Raw genomic sequence first — 17,440 nt, 5'->3', positions numbered from 1 at the left:
GATTGAATCGGTCTCCAATAGCCTTTAAACCCCAATTTCTACCTCTGTTTTTGACCTTCATAATATTCTCTTCACTGTCCTGACGATCTAAGCTCAGGTAGACGCGAAGCTACAACCGGCTTCTGATCTGTAAACACCTAGGGTTAATTTGATGGTGCTACCCCCCAACGATCCCTCTCCACCACCTCCACTGCAAACTCCGACACTCATTCAAGAAGATGAGTATTTCTCTCCCCTCTAAATCCTTCATTTGCCAAGAGATGAGCCACTTGATTTCCCTATGACAAGTCTTTAATTCTTAAAATAGCTAAAATCGTACTCAAATCATAAAACAAAAAAAAAATTATTTATTAACCAAATTGATAAATTCATTAAATTATACTATTTTTGAAAATCTGGTGCGCTGAATATTATCATATGTGTAGTGCCATGTCAATTTTTTATTTTCACATATTACTCACTAAAAATCATTTTAATGGATTAACGATTTCCGATTGCATCAATATTAAAATTTCAAAATTCAAAAGGTATAGAGGCTTAGAATGATTTAATTGGAGAATATGGATCAAATTTACAACTGTATGCATGGTACAAGGCAAGTAATTGAATTTAACCAAACAAATTCGACTATTATGGTTTGGGTCAAGACTAAAATTTCAAATTTTGAAAAGCACATGAGCTACAAATGATCAATTAGAAAAGTACAACTATTGAAATTGATGAAATTAAAGTATAGGGACTAAAATCCATAACTTTTTCAAAGTACAATGACTAGTTGTAGAATTTAACCATTAAATTTTATCTTTTTTGTCACTAATTAGTTTACGTAAAAATGGAAACACCCGAAAATTCATTATAGCTGGGTGACCAAAAAAGAAAAAAATTCAATAGTTGGGTGATCATTTTGTAACTTTTGATAGTTTGACGACCAAAAAAGAAATTGACTAAGATGACAATTTTGTAACCTTTCGTAATTGGTGACCACAAAAGAAATTTACAATAGTTGGGCATCAACTAGCGTAATTTGCCCTATAATCATAAGGCTTAATTCATAAATTATACCCTTTTTTTTGGTCAAACTAATTCGTAATGTTCCCTACATCATCATTTACATAAAATTAAAATTAAAATATTTTTATTTTCATTCTCTCTCTAGTCTCTACTCTATTTTTCTTTTTTCTTTTTCCCTTTTCCATGTTTTTTCCATTGTTTTCTTTTCTGCAGTCTTCCCCACATTATTTTCACTTTTTTTTTCTTGCTCTTTTCCTTTAAATTTGGGTTCCCAACTATAATTCTCAAAATTTTATGGTTCACTAAATGACATTGTTCCAAGACGCGTTACTCTAACCTTTAGAGGAAATCTATAAATGGGAGCACTTTTTAGTTAAAAAATGCAATATCAAAAAAATTGATAAAAAATTGAAAATAGTAATAATTGGACTTGATTTTCAAATCTGAAAAGTGAAGGACTAAATTCTAGAAAATAAAAGTACAGGGTTGAATATTTTAACCTTTATACTACAAAACATTTATTATTAATATATTTATAATTGTTATAAATATTTATTATTAAAATATTAATATTGAATACTTTTCAATAATATATGAAGAATATTATTTAAATTTTTATTATTAAAATAAAAACAATAATTTATTATATGATTAGATATAGGTAATTAAATATGTATCTTTAATAATATTGAAATTTATAATATTTTATATTAATATTTTATTATTTTAAATATTTTAAAAATATTTTTTATTAATATAATAATATTAAGCTTGACTTAGTTAATTTTTATATAAAATAAATTTATCTATAAATAAATTATTTTTCAAAAATGACTGACGTTTCTAAATAAAATAAGTTATTTTACAGATAAAATAATTTATTTTCTATTGACCTATATGTTATTTTCCGTTGAATAAGTTACTTTTCATAAAACAAACACATGAAAACACATAAAATATTTTTCGGTGAAACAACAATAAATCAAAGCCACCACAAATTTCAAACCAAATGGAAAAACAAAGCCACCTTTTTTGACGAATCAAAGAAGACGTTAGTCAAAGGACAGTTGTTTTTTCCTGAGTCCTTCACCCAGCATTTTCCTTGTTTTCTTTTATAGATTTGAATCAAAATTTTTATTATTAAAATAAAAATAATAATTTATTATATGATTAGATATAGGTAATTAAATATGTATCTTTAATGATATTGAAAATTATAATATTTTATATTAATATTTTATTAATTTTAAATATTTTTAAAATATTTTTATTAATATAATAATATTAAGCTTGACTTAGTTAATTTTTATATAAAATAAAGTTATCTATAAATAAGTTATTTTTCAAAAATGACTGACGTTTTTCAATAGGGTAAGTTATTTTACAAAGAAAATAATTTATTTTCTATTGACCTGTATGTCATTTTCCGTTGAATAAATTATTTTTCATAAAACAAACACATAAAAATACATAAAATAATTTTCGGTGAAACAAATGGACTCCTAATTTCTACAAAACCCAATTATCTTACATAAAAAATAAAAGAATATATATATATAACACCAATAAATCAAAAGCCACCACAAATTTCAAACCAAATGGAAAAACAAAGCCACCCCTTTTGACGAATCAAAGAAGACGTTAGTCAAAGGAAAGTTGTTTTTTTCTAAGTCCTTCACCCAGCATTTTCCTTGTTTTCTTTGGAATTTTTCTTTTATAGATTTGAATCAAAATTTTATTATTTCAATATAAATTCTAAATGGACTTAAATAAAAAAAGTTATTTTAAGAAAATTAGAATCCTATCAATCCTCGTAGCTTCGCCACTACACGCTGCATCGAAAATAGATTATAGGAAAAATAAGCAATAACAAACCAATACAAATTAGAAATTGAAAACAAACAGTATCTAGATAACCTGACCACTTCTTAACTAAAAATAACTTTACCCTAACCTAATAAATGGACACTCCCAACACTGAAATCAAATCCTATTTTCTCCTGGTAGCTAAATCGATCTCCAATAACCTTTAAACCCCAATTTCTACCTCTGCTTTTGGCCCTTCATATTCTCTTCACTATCCTCGATAATCTGAGCTCAGACAGACACGAATCTACAACCGTCTTTCGATTTGTAAACACCTAGGGTTAATTTGATAGTGCAACCCGCAACGATCCTTCTCCACCACCTTCACTGCAAACTCCAACACTCCTTTAAGAAGATGAGTATTTCCCTCCCCCTAAATCCTTCCGTTGCCAAGAGATGAGCCACTTGATTTTCCTATGACAAGTCTTTAATTCTTAAAATAGTTAAAATCGCACTCAAATCATAAACAATATATATATATATATATATAGATTATTTATTAACTAAATTGATAAAACGAAAAGAATATAAAACCTCTTAAAATTTTAAAAAAAAAATCAAATCCATCGATTAAAAGTAAGTTTCCTTTCATCAAATGCAAGACCAAAAAACTTATCGAAACTCATCGAAAAGAGCATCTACTCCTCCATGTTACAAGTCTATGTTTTCTTCCTAAATTTAAAATTTAATCATTTTATTTTTAAGGTTTAAAATATAAATTTAATTATTAACATCGTCCAAATTTATTATAATATTTTTAGTATTTTTTAATTTCAAAATATTGTACCAATAAATTTAACAAAAATAATAATTATGTTAATAATTCAACCTAAATATAAAAAATTCAAAATTCAAATTTACTTGAAAAATATTCTAACATTAATAATTCAGTCTTAACCATAAGTCCCCCTTCAGCACTTGGATCTTAGCCGAAGTGTTTTTTTTATTATTATAACACAAAAGACTTGGAATACATGGATTTATTTTATTTATTTATTTATTTCAAACAAACTGGGTAAAGAAGTCAGAAATGTATTTGTTGATCTCGTCTGGTTTCTCCATGTTGATGAAATGGGCAACACCTTCCATCACCACCACTTGCTGCAGAGATGGCACATCTTCTTGGAACCCACCATTGTGAATGTAATCCTTCATACCAGGCATATGGTAAACCAAATCATTATCACCCACAATGAACTTGGCTGGTGTTTTGATCTTACTACCCACCCATGGTTTCAATAGTTCCCAGTTTCTGCCATCAAAACAATAACACCCATAAACAAGAGCCTCTACAGTACTTTTACCAAAAAAAAAAGGTTATAAATGCATAAATTCCAACCTAAAATCATTTTTTATGAATGATTTGATATATAAATATATTATTTGGTACACTAGCATTCAAAAATTCTCAATTCTATCTATGAATTGTACCAGATAAAATATATCACACATATACATATACCTGTTAAAGTTTCTGTAGAAGTTGAGTGCACCAGTGTAGCCAGTTTTCTGGAATACGGCGACATAGTAATTAGCTTCTTCCTCGGACAACCAAGAAGGCAATGTAATTGGTTCATCTAATGGACGTTTGAACAGTTTCCCTTTTGGCAAGATAACTGGAAAATCAGTCAAAAGTTCCTTCTCAACTCTCTCCACTCCAATCTCTGCAAATTCACCTTCTATTTCTCCAGGTTTCTGTAATATATACATATACATACATATATATATATCAATAACAAAACCTTCAATCGAAATCCGGGATTTACATTAGAAATCACAAAATAAAAACTCTGTATGTAACTTGTATGCTTGATAATTCCACCTAAAGCTGACATAAAAGCTTACCAAACTCGAGATTTAAATTAAAATTGCGGATGCATACATCACAGTTAGTTAAGATAATTCTACTTAAAGCTGACATAAAAACTTACCAAACTCAAGATTTAAATTGGGATTGTGGATGCATACATCACAATGAATTAAGATCAACATTAAATCTATAACTAAAATAGTTAAAATGACAAAATAAATACTATATCATGTTTGATAATTTAGCTGAAATTTAGAGTATATATATACATATATAAATAAAACCTTTCCAAAACTAATGCAAAATCGAATTGAAATTCCGGATTTAAATTACAATGTCAAATGTCAACATCATAGTTAGAAAAGTTGAAATTGCCAAAAAAAGATAATACACTTTCTAATTTGTATGTTGGATCACATATATATATATATATATATATACACGGGGAGATGCACTTATACAAGTGTTTTTATAATATTTTATATGATTAATATATTAATAATTTAATAGTCATATTTCAAATTCATGTCATATTTTATGTATATAAAATTTTCAACCATTAAATATAAATATATAGACAATAGACAATATTTTATATTAATATGATAAAATATAAGATTAATTCGAAATTTTACATTAATGATAATTATAAATATTTTAATAAATTTAACTACTGGATCTATAAAATATATATGGATCATTAAAAGTTATGGAATGGTGTAAAAAGGAGATCCCTCCCGTGTATAATAGCTTCAGAATTTAAATTATGGTCACAGAATCAGAAATCAAGATTAATTAAGATAAACATAGATTCCATAGCGAAAAAAATTCAAAATCATAAAATAAGATTTATGTATCTAATATGCTTGATAATAATTTACCTGAAATCTAGATATGTAATGATCAGCACCATAATAAGATCTCCAGAAATCAACAGGCTTGATTTCCCGATGAGACCTCAAAAACGGCACACTCAAATTCACCAATGCTTTCACTTTATCAGGCCTAAACAGACACAATAACCAAGCCATGTAAGCTCCCCAGTCATGCCCAACAACAAACACCTTGCCTACATCCGGATCCAGTACGTCTATCAGCTCCACTAAATCGCCGATTATGTGGAAACAAGTGTAACTCTCGACTGAGTCGGGAGCATCCGAGTCGCCGTAGCCTCTCAAATCGGGAGCAACGGCTCGGTAACCCATGGAAGATAAAGCGAGGATTTGGTGACGCCATGAATACCAAAGCTCAGGGAAGCCATGGAGGAAAAGGATGACTGGACCTTCACCTTTTTCAGCTATGTGAATGTTTATGCCATTCACTTTAACCATTTGGTGCTTTATCCCTTCCATTTTCCTTTTCTCGATTATCTCGGACTTTGTTGATTTCTATTAGTCCAAGTCTTCCATTTTTATAGCTTTTAAGTACTAAAACGTAAACTATTTTTTTATTTTTAGAGTAAATTACGGTACAATAGGATGAAAATAATATGATTATGGTTAAAATTTGTTTTGAGAATCTATGCTTTCTCGTATATTTAAAATTTAATTCTTTTTACTTTTAATTTTTTAAAGAATTTTATTTCTCTATTTTTCATATTTCAGAATTAACTGCTAAAATTCTTTTGTTAAATTTATTAATGGGTGGACTACTCACCCAAACTCGAAAACCCGCACAAAATATGAGAGGATTTGAATAAAAGTATGAAGCTCGAAAAATGAACTTAGGCAAAAAATAACCTTGTTTAAAATATGGGTCAGGCTTAGACTGTCCATAGGTAAAGTAGAACACGAAAAATTTTCGGCCCGACTCTTAGGCCGGGCCCGACCAAATATGGGCTCGAATTTTGCATGTGCCCAATGGGTAAAAATAAGCCAGTGCCGGCCCGCCCGGTTTTTAATAAATACAAAAAATATTTTAAAATAAAAATAAAATATATTTAAAGTATTTTAAAATTAAAAATAAAATATATATTTATTATATTCGGTAGGGCAGTTCGGGCCAAAAAGTTGAGTCCGCTCGACCCATTTTTAAACAGGCCTCTTTTTTGCCCAAGCCCATATTTCGGCCTATATTTTTACCCTAACCTCCCATATTTCGAAGGGTCGTCGGTCAGGTAAGGCCGCCTACCATGGACAGGTCTAGTCAGGCTTGGGCAAATATAAAGTGTAATAATACCATACACGTATTCAGTTCATGAAAAGCTCTAAGTGTCAAAAGTTAACTTGACACCAACTTAGTCAATAAAATTACTGTAATTTCCTTCTAATAAAAGATTAAATATATTATTAACATGATGGTGTTTTCGTCTTTTGCTATTGGGTAAACTACCAAAACAGTGATTTTTGTTTACCTCAGGTTACATTTTAGTCACTTATGTTTGAAATGTTATGTTTTAGTCACTTAGGTTATCACGTTGTAACATTTTAGTCACTGAGCCGTTAATTGCCGTTTACGGTATAACGATAAGCTGAAGTGACATATTAAATCATCATTTCAAATAAAAATTTTAGGTTAATTTATACAATTGGTCCTCATATTTCTTCATTTTGAGCAATTTAATTTTTTTATTTTCTTTTAATTTTCCTTTATTTTTCATTCTCTTTTGCTTCTCCCTCTATTTTCCTCTCTTCTTCATTTCTTTTAACGTAGTTTTTCTGTGTTTTCCATTTATTAAAATTAGTCTCTATGCTTTTGTTGTTTTGAACAATTTAATTTTTTTCGAGTGAGGCGAGCTTGTGGATTAATTTTAACAAATGGAAAATATAAAAAACTACGTTAAAAGAAATGAAGGGAGGAAAACAGAGGGAGAAGCAGAAGAGAATGGAAAATAAATAAAAGAAAGGAAAGTTAAAAGAATATAAAAGAAAAAAAATTGCTCAAAATGAAAAAAAAATATAGGGACCAATTGTAAAATGTAACCTAAATTTTTTGTTTGAAATTATGATTTAACGTGCCACGTCAGCTTACCATTACATCATTAACAAAAATTAACGATTCGATGACTAAAATGTTACAACACAGTAACATAAGTGATTAAAAAGTAACATTTAAAACATAAATGGCTAAACTGTAACTTGAGACAAATAAAATGACTATTTTGATAATTTACCCTTTGTCATTTTCATATAGAAATATTTAAATAAAAATAACTAAAAATGTAATGTGTAAGATTTAAACGGAAGCCTAAAAATAGTATTCATAAGCAATCAATCACTTTACCTAACTCAACTAATTTTTTAAAAATCAATCACTTTACCTAACTCAATTATTGATTAATTTTTTATAAATATGATTTTATTTTCTTTAAAATACAAACATTATTATACAAATATTTTCATATTTTCAATTATGTAAATTAAAAATATTCAGATTCAATTCTTACCAAATTTGAAATATATGAATATTTAAATTTATTTCATTAAATATGAATATTTTTTATTTCTCAATATATTTACCGGAATGAGCTTAGTAACTAATTCTCCACATTCTATAAATTCATTAAAAGGTAAATACTGACCACGAAATTTTATGTATAATCACATGATTATAAGTTATTTTTATGCATATTTTAAAGGAAAGTTGCTTGTATAATTAAAATCCCACTATTACCCCTCCAAAATACAAGTAAAACCCCACCACTATTCATGTGTTAATATATAATGGGTTAATTTCATCAAACATCCTCGAATTATGATTTGCCTTTTGGATCTATTTTTAATTTTAAAAAATTATGATTAAATCTTTAACATATTAATATTGTATTAATCAGATCCTTTTATTTATGCATGGTTTTATACCCATCAATGTAATGTTTGAAAAAGATTTTGTTAAACATGGAAAGAAATTTAAGAAGTGACGAGTAGTCAAAGTTTATTAAGCAACGACCACTATTGAAAAAAAAAGAGAAATATTAAAATTATACATAAATTTTAATTTCGTACAATTTTATATGTGAAATTTTGATTTGATTTTATTCTATTTTGTACCAGGTTCAGGTCACACTTTACGTTTGCTCAAACCTGGTTCGGCTCAAAATATGAACCATTTTAAGTCTGTCCATTTTAAATATATATTTATATTTCTTTTTAATTCGATTTTTAATAATTTTATACGATTTTTCAATTACTAAAATTTTATATTAAGACATTTTAATATTCTTTTAATATCTACATCATAGTATTATACTTTATCATTGTAGATTTACTTTTTACGTGTTATAAATTACATAATATATAAAAATAACATAGTGCAACATATATTACAATCTTAGAAAACGGGCCAGGCCAAGCCGAACTCAAGCCTTGAATGTTTGAGCCCAAACCCGACTCATATTTTAAACATGCCTGATATTTTTGCCCAAATATATTTTTTAAGTCTAATATTTTTCTCAAGTCCTCTCAAATTTCAAACGAATCCTCAAACTACTAGCCCATGAACATGCCTAATTTGAAATAATAAATTCTTTCAATAATTCTAATCACTGCTCGAAATAAGTCTTAACGTAAACTCTTTCGATTATCGAGAAAGATAAAACACAACAACAAAGGTAAGACCTTTTTATTTTTACTAAATTTGATATTGTTATTTAATTTTAATTGAACTTGGAGAAGAAATCGAACAATAATTGATTGATTTGATCAGGTATTTCCTCATTGATCCAATGAGAAACTCCATTGATGACAAGAGCTTCTTCAAGAAAGGGCACATTCCTTTTAAACCCACCGTTGTGAATATAATCTTTGACACCAGGCATTGTATATACGAGATCATGGTCCCCCATTGCAAACTTTACAGGGACCTGGATCTGGCTTTTCCACCATGGTGCTAATAGTTCCCAGTCTCTATCACAAAACCAACTTTAGTTAATTATAAAAAAAAATGACACTGTAATGAATATGTATTTAATCGAAAATTTTTAACAGTATTAATAATTAAATTTGTATTTTTAAATCTGAAATAAAGGATTAAATTTTAAATCTACAAAAAGTAAAGGGACTTAGAGCGTATTTTAACTAACATGAAAAACCCATAATTAATAATTGGGTAATCTACATTAGTAGTCACCCAACTTTTGTTTTTCCTTTTTTGATCATCCAAATATGAAAAGTTACAAAATTATCTCATAGTTATTCAATTTTGTCTTTTTTGGTCTTCGGCTGATTAACGTAAAAATGAAAACACCTAGAAATCCAATATAGTTGGTTGAGAAAAAAAGAAGAAGACAAATTGGAATAGTTGAGTGACAAATTTGTAACTTTTTATAGTTAGGTGATTAAAAAAGAAATTTACAAATAGTTAGATAATTATTTTGTAATTTTTCATAATTAAGGAAGCAAATAAATTTGTTAGGTGACTGGTAGCGGGAAGAAAAACATACGTATCTATGTTGCGGTAATAATTGAGGGCACCGGTAATGCCGGTTTCCTGGAACTGGTTAGCGTAGTAATCGGCGTCTTGGTCCGACAACCATGGCGGCAAGTTAACCGGGCAGTCCAGTGGATGCCCGAATAGATTTCCCTTTGGTAAATAAAGTGGGTCGGGTATCCGGTATGATAACAGCTCCAAAACTGCTCGTCTTAGACTAATCTCTGCAAATTCCGCCTCTATTTCTCCAGGTTCCTGCACCAAATTTACTGTTATACCCTCTCGATTATGACTCGAATTCGAGAACTCAATCCGATAAACTTAAATTCAAGCTAGACCAAATTCGATTTAACATAAAAAGTTAACCATTCAAATTAGTCCAATCCTAAACTCAAAAATCCAATTTAACTTTAAATTTGTTCATGGGATGGGCTATCTGTCCAAGTTCAAAAGTTCGTTCGAATTTTGAAAGGATTTTAATAAAAATATTAAGCCTGAAAAATGAGATTTGACAAAAAAAAAAGACTCTTTTAAAATATTGGTAAGATTCGAACTTGAACATTTAAGGCCTAGATTTAGCCCAACCTAGCCCATTTTTGAAATTTCTAATATATTATGTTATTCTTTTATATATTTTATAATTTATAATAAAAAATATCTAAAGTGATATATAATATTATAATGTAAATATTAAAAAATATTAAGATATATATAATTTTAATAAAAGAATTATATATATAATTATTAAATATTAAACTTAAAATAATATTAATATTTTTAATATATATTTTTAAAATGAGCGTGTCTAAAATGAGTTCGAGTTACTCATTTTACAAATATAGATAGATTTGGGTAAAATATTAAAAAAGTATTTATATATTTTCTAAATTTGTTATATTTAAAATTTTATTTAATTGCTAACTTGCCATCTACATGTATGCCATGTCAACATAATTAATGATATTAACTTTTTCATCTGCTTTGAGTGATTTGACAAACATCACAAATTTAAGAGTGAAAATAAGTGAAAAATTAGATGAAAGGTTAAAATGATTTTTTTATAAAATTGGGGTTAAATAAGTTATTATGCTTTTTTTAGATGTGTGCAGAGGAATTACTATCAAAATTTCATGTGTACACTGAAACTACAATCAAAGTTTCATATGCATATTTAAGTTTTCAAAGTATCAATATTGTATTAATTAAAATATTTCAGTTTTTAATAGTAAAAATGAATTAATTAAAAAAAATTAATTTACTCTTTAATTTAATCTATAGAGACTAATTTAGCATTTAGTTCAATGCCATGGTATTTTTACCGAAATTGATTAAAAATAAAAGGAAAAAAGATAAAATATTCGAACCTGAAACCGAACGATATAATAATCCTTCCCAAGGAGAACTTCCAAAGTCTCGACTGGTTTAAACCGAGGATCGCAAGGAATAAACGGCGCACTCAAATTGAACAAAGCTTTAACCCGGTCCGGCCTAAACAAGCACAAGAACCAAGCAATGATGGCACCCCAATCGTGCCCTACGACAAACACCTTATCCTCCTTATCCGGCGGCGCCTCAGTGTCCAGAAGCGCGATGAGGTCTCCCACCACGTGGAAGCAAGTGTAGTCGGCGACGCAATCCGGCGCATCGGTTCCACCGTAACCACGGAGGTCGGGCGCCAAAGCACGGTAGCCAAGGGCAGATAAACCGTTGATCTGGTGGCGCCATGTATACCAGAGCTCAGGGAAGCCATGGATGAAGAGAATCAAAGGACCTTCCCCTTTCTCGGCTATGTGCATGTTGATGCCATTGACGCTCACTGTTTTGTGTTGAATTCCCTCCATACTTTTCATCTCTTCTTTAATGTCTTATCACTTTCTTAAGCTTAAGCTTAAGCTTTTCGTTATATATAATAATAGACCTAATGTTGTTTTAAATTGCGATATCAATGTTTTTTAAACCGGTTTTTTTATAAGTTCAAAAAATAAGTATAGATAAAAAAATATGATCTGTTTAGAAAATAAACTGGGCTTCTGGTAAGACAATTTTTATCTCGGCCCAACCCGAATTTGTAAAAAGAAAAAAGGATCTACCGTTTTCTTGTTTTTTCACTACTTTTTTTGTTATTTTTTTATTGTTTTGCTATCATTTCAATATTATGTTATTATTTTGTTGTTGTTGTTTGGACATTATATAACTCTTATTTTATTTTAATTTTACTATTATTTTAGAGACATTTACTTATTAAGTTGTACTTATCTTACGCTTATTTAAGTATAAAGTTTTTTAAATTTATTTTCAAATTGTTAAGAAATATTTATTTTAATGTTTTTAGTGTTGTTGATATATTATATATTTTTAAAAAATTTAATACGAGTCGGGCCAGACTGAATCTGAATTTTAACATTTTTATCTAGGTCGGCTTTCGATAAAATTTTAAATCTATTTTTTGAGTCAAGTCGGGCCAAGCCTGGATCTATCTAACAGTCCAAAATTTTTTCAAGACTCAGTCCAACCAATGGACAGATCTATGTAAAATTGGTCAAGTCATCGATTCGTCAATTCAAATTCAAATTAAAAGTTTTAAAAAATTCAATTGGACTGACTCATGCCGATTCCTAATTTAATCGATTTAAAATCATTTTCTAAATTAATACTTTAATCTATTCTTGATCTAATCAATCTATTTAAAACAACATCCACATATCATGCAGGAAAGGAGATTATGATTATGGTTATGGAACGGCCTGCTCCCTTGTCGACCCAAATAACATTGTCAAGCTACGCAACTGCATCAAGACGGTTAGTTTTCGTCTTCAAAATGGCAAACGTTTATTGCAAATCAACAACACACGGGCGGAAGTTGCTGCTAATTGGTGGGTCTCACATGTTTTAAACAGTTCATATCTTATCATGTTATCTTAAATGCTTGTCCTACTATCAAAATAATAAACATGATACATCGTGATCTCGATTTTATTGGTTTAGCTCTTTCCCTTTTTTAGTTCGTTATTTGTCAAACCATCTAAAATAAATAAATAAAATTAATATTTATTAATTTTATTAATATAAACGTATATTATCATGTGAATACTGTCATATTATTTAAATGATAAAATAAATTCTGTTAAAATACTCTTTATTTTCAACAAAAAATAATAATTTTCACTAAAAAACAATAATTGAAACAAAAGTGTTATAAGTTAGGCTGAATTTAAAATGTAATATTAATATAATTTATACTTGTTTAAGTTTAATCGAACTCGAAATATAAACTTAAAATCTTATTCAAGTTCGTCTATATTTGTAGATAACTATATTACATCATATATAAAAGTAACAATATATTATAACCTTAATAATCGTGTCGAGCTCAAACATTGAAAGATCAAGCCTAAACCTGATTTATATGTTAAACAAAACTAATATTTTTATCCAAACCTATTTTTTGGATCTAATATTCTTTTTAATCCTCTCAAATTTCGAATCAACCTTTGGACTTAAAAATTAAAAACAACAAACGAAGAACATGTTTTTTTTTTCTATTTTTACTAAATTTGGATTTTGTTATTATTATTAAAATTTAATGGAACTTGGAGAAGAAGTCGAACAATAATTGATTGATTTGATCAGGTATTTCTTGGTGGATCCAATGAGAAACTCCATTGATGACAAGAGCTTCTTCAAGGAAGGGCACATCCCTTTTGAACCCACCGTTGTGAATATAATCCTTCATACCAGGCATTGTATACACAAGATCAAGGTCCCCCATTGCAAACTTTACAGGTACCTTGATCTGGCTTTTCCACCATGGTGCAGATAGTTCCCAGTTTCTATAAAAAAACCAATCAAAATGTGAAATAGGTAAAACTATCATGGAGATCCCAATATAAGAGTCAGATTCTATTTTGCTCCTTTTACTCAAAGAATAAGTAAATTAATCCCTGCAAATTAGATTAAAAAGCAAACTGATTCTTTTTATCAAGAAGAAATAAAGAAAGAAAACCACACCGATCAAAATTGCGGTAATAATTGAGGGCACCGGTGATGCCGGTTATTTGGAACTGGGTGGCATAGTAATCGGCATCTTTCTCCGACAGCCATGGCGGCAAGTTAACCGGAGAATCTAGTGGATGCCCGAATAGATTTCCCTTTGGTAAATAAAGTGGGTCGGGTACCCGATACGATAACAGCTCCAAAACTGCTCGTCCTACACCAATCTCTGCAAACTCTGCTTCTATTACTCCAGGTTCCTGCACCAATGTAACTCGGATCTCAATTTTAACCCGAACTTAAAAATTGAATACGATCGAACCCTAATCTGAACTCGACTCAATTTGATTTGTCAATAAAAGGTTCATAATCTAAAGCAACGTAGTCAATTCCGATTGTTCCAGCTGATACGCACCGTTTCAGTAATGAAACGGGGAAACCAACTCCACACCTGTTGAAATTTTATGCCGCCTAATTCCGATCACATCAATCAAAGCATTCAAGGGCAAAGCTAAAAAATTAGCTGAGTCTAAAATTTTACTATTGTACTAACTTGATATTAAATATTAAATAATCTATACTAGGTAGGGCCTTCCTTCATTATACCCATCATATTTTATTATTATTAATCTTTTATTAATTTATAAAATATAAAAAGAGAAAAACACTCTTATATTAATATGATTAATTTTTTAAATTAAATTTTAAAAATTCTCTGCTAACTCAATAAAACTTTTTATTATAATTATATATTTATAAATTTACGTAATAAATATATTATAATAAACAATATACAAAACAAATGATAAAGTTAAAACTTTTCCTATTATGATATTTTGAACCATGTTAATTTATTATAAATTTTAATTTTTCGTCATTCAACCCATCAACTTAATTGATTTTAATTTATATTTCAAAATTTTAAATATATTTATTATATTATATATGTAATATAAAATATTAACAAAAATAAAACCGACTTACTATTTGTTAATATCTTTTAGTGATCAAACTCGTCAAGCCATCAATTTTCAATTTGATTGTTGATCTGATCTCAATTAAATAGATTATTAGACATTTATATTGTTAAAAAATTAAAAATATAAAATTTGGTTCAATTACTGACGTAGTTAAATTTTATCTTGATTTTAAAAATATAAAATATGGAATTTATCCATTAAATCAATTTTTAAATTTCTTTTAACAGAGTTTTGGTTAATAATAATTTTTAAAAAATTCGAACCTGAAACCGGACGATGTAATGATCCTTCCCATAGAAAGCTTTCCAAGTCTCGACCGGTTTAAACCGAGGATCATAAGGAATAAACGGCACACTCAAATTGAACAAAGCTTTAACCCGGTCCGGTCTAAACAAGCACAAGTACCAAGCAATGATGGCACCCCAATCGTGCCCAACGACAAACACCTTATCCTCCTTCTCCGGCGGCGCCACTGTGTCCAGAAGCGCGATGAGGTCTCCCACCACGTGGCAGCAAGTGTAATCGGCGACGGAATCTGGTGCATCTGTTCCGCCGTAACCGCGGAGGTCGGGCGCCAAAGCACGGTAGCCGAGGGCGGCTAAACCGTTGATCTGGTTGCGCCACGAGTACCAGAGCTCAGGGAAGCCATGAAGGAAGAGAATCAATGGACCTTCCCCTTTCTCGGCTATGTGCATGTTGATGCCATTGACAATCACTGTTTTGTGTTGAATTCCTTCCATACTTTCTCTTTTCTTCAGTATCTATCACTTTCTTAAGCTTTTTAACAATTCTACAATTATTTTTATTTATATGATTCTATTCTTTATATAGGTAAAGTTTGTGCTTTTTTTATTCCATTAATACAAATAATAATAATAATAACTCAAATGGTCTACTCCTGATATTATTTATTAAAATGGTACGTATGTTACATTATTTTGTCGACATCACCTAACAAATTAATGATACAAGATTGAAATCTGATAATATAAAATATTTAGGATTTAATATGTAAATTTTTCATTTTAAATGAAAAGTTTTAAGCTAAAATATTACATTACGTTAACCTAAGTAATTAAAATATAACCTAAAAAATAAAAATATTTTTATAATTTAACCTAAATATTTTTGTTATATGTTTTCTCGATAATAGGAAAGAAAAATAAAATTAATCGGCATTCGGCAGCAATATGTATTCATCATCAGAATTAAAATTGGAAATCAAAGTCCAACTTTGGTTCTATGATGCAATGAATCATTATCCATTTTCAGAATAAATTAAAATATATGTAATAATTTAGATTTTTGTGTAGGGTCGGGAAAAGTAACGTGAAGAAGTAAGAGACCTTTTCTTGTAACTTAGGTACTTATATTTTTTTTCCAACTTTACTATTTCAACTTTATAATTATATTCAATTTAGTCCCTAATTAAAAAAAGAGTATAAATTTAAATTACTTCATCATCTTACTCTTACAGAAATAGGTGCTAAATTAAAAAGAAAATACAAGTATTAAAGTAAATTTAATTGTCAAGTTTAAAGACTAAAAGTTATATTAATCTTTTAATTTTTAATTTTATTTTTATATAATTATAAAATAATTTTTAATTTTATATAAAATTAATAAACTCTTATTACCGTCAGATTTATCCTTAAAACATAAGAATTTATTATATAAGCTTTAATAAATATAAATTTTATAATGTTTATATTTATTTATTAAATAACTATATTTTAAATATAAATATAAATATAAATTTATTTTTAAGTGAATGGATATTTATATTGATAGTTATTTATTCAAAATATAAAAATAACCCTAGTGAGTAATTTTAAGAGTAAAAGAAACATTTAGCCTTATTTGATGAACATATTATAATCAAAATTTAACTGTTTGGTATTATTTTACTACTGAGTTAGTGTCACTGATATTAAACTAAATCAGTCACTCTATAATAATTAGAATTTTATAAAATAAATAAATAAATAAATCTATTAAAAGTAATTAATAAAATTAAATTAAAAATTTTAGATAAATGGCTATTTTCGATGAATGAGTGAGTTTTTTTTTTATAATAATAAATTGAGATGTTTAAAATAAAGGAAAAAAACAGATTACAAACAATTATTGTACACCGGAATCGAAATTTGGTGTTTTATAGAATCATTTTGTATTTATTTATTGATAAATCATAAAATTTACTGTTTATGTTCTTAAACGACGTCACATGATCAACTTTGTATAGTTAGATTCCTATTTTTGGTTTATGATGCGTGAAATCTACAACCACCGCTCACGGCAAATAAAGGGGCAGTGCAAACCATCGAGATGAAGCTAGAAATTTCCTTTTGAAGTCATTACAATGAAAATTTATCATTTTTTTTTGGGTGGGAGAATAGTTTTCGAGTTACTCTCA

The 17,440-nt window shown here is 28.4% G+C and overlaps 2 protein-coding genes across 2 annotated transcripts; both read right to left on the bottom strand.

Moving 5' to 3' along the window:
- Window positions 1-3,733: 3,733 nt before the first annotated feature.
- LOC128031924 (uncharacterized) lies at window positions 3,734-6,086 on the bottom strand. The gene is made up of 3 exons (XM_012607757.2): window positions 5,569-6,086; window positions 4,340-4,572; window positions 3,734-4,129 (listed from the first exon to the last, which is right to left on the bottom strand). Exons 1-3 carry the CDS (start codon window positions 6,037-6,039, stop codon window positions 3,880-3,882), a joined length of 954 nt encoding a protein of 317 aa, XP_012463211.2. The 5' UTR covers window positions 6,040-6,086; the 3' UTR covers window positions 3,734-3,879.
- A 3,094-nt stretch (window positions 6,087-9,180) lies between these two features.
- Window positions 9,181-15,833, bottom strand: LOC105784376 (uncharacterized). The gene is made up of 6 exons (XM_012610237.2): window positions 15,288-15,833; window positions 14,063-14,304; window positions 13,663-13,884; window positions 11,419-11,896; window positions 10,068-10,309; window positions 9,181-9,531 (listed from the first exon to the last, which is right to left on the bottom strand). The coding sequence occupies exons 1-6, from the start codon at window positions 15,762-15,764 to the stop codon at window positions 9,282-9,284; spliced, it is 1,911 nt and encodes a 636-aa protein (XP_012465691.2). The 5' UTR covers window positions 15,765-15,833; the 3' UTR covers window positions 9,181-9,281.
- Window positions 15,834-17,440: the final 1,607 nt, after the last annotated feature.

Source organism: Gossypium raimondii, chromosome 13 (assembly GCF_025698545.1).
Source record: "Gossypium raimondii isolate GPD5lz chromosome 13, ASM2569854v1, whole genome shotgun sequence".
Taxonomy (NCBI): domain Eukaryota; kingdom Viridiplantae; phylum Streptophyta; class Magnoliopsida; order Malvales; family Malvaceae; genus Gossypium; species Gossypium raimondii.
The sequence above is the reverse complement of the archived record's forward strand: the minus strand, read 5'-3'. Positions and strand labels throughout refer to the sequence as shown.

Excerpts from the sequence above, each read along its gene's own strand:
- LOC128031924 (XM_012607757.2), bottom strand. The coding sequence starts at position 6,039 with ATGGAAGGGATAAAGCACCAAATGGTTAAAGTGAATGGCATAAACATT. Across the intron at positions 4,573-5,568 it reads ATTACATATCTAGATTTCAG|AAACCTGGAGAAATAGAAGG; the intron begins GTAAATTATTAT and ends TATATATTACAG. Across the intron at positions 4,130-4,339 it reads TTCTACAGAAACTTTAACAG|AAACTGGGAACTATTGAAAC; the intron begins GTATATGTATAT and ends TTTTGATGGCAG.
- LOC105784376 (XM_012610237.2), bottom strand. The coding sequence starts at position 15,764 with ATGGAAGGAATTCAACACAAAACAGTGATTGTCAATGGCATCAACATG. Across the intron at positions 13,885-14,062 it reads TATTACCGCAATTTTGATCG|AAACTGGGAACTATCTGCAC; the intron begins GTGTGGTTTTCT and ends GTTTTTTTATAG. Across the intron at positions 9,532-10,067 it reads TATTACCGCAACATAGATAC|AGACTGGGAACTATTAGCAC; the intron begins GTATGTTTTTCT and ends GTTTTGTGATAG.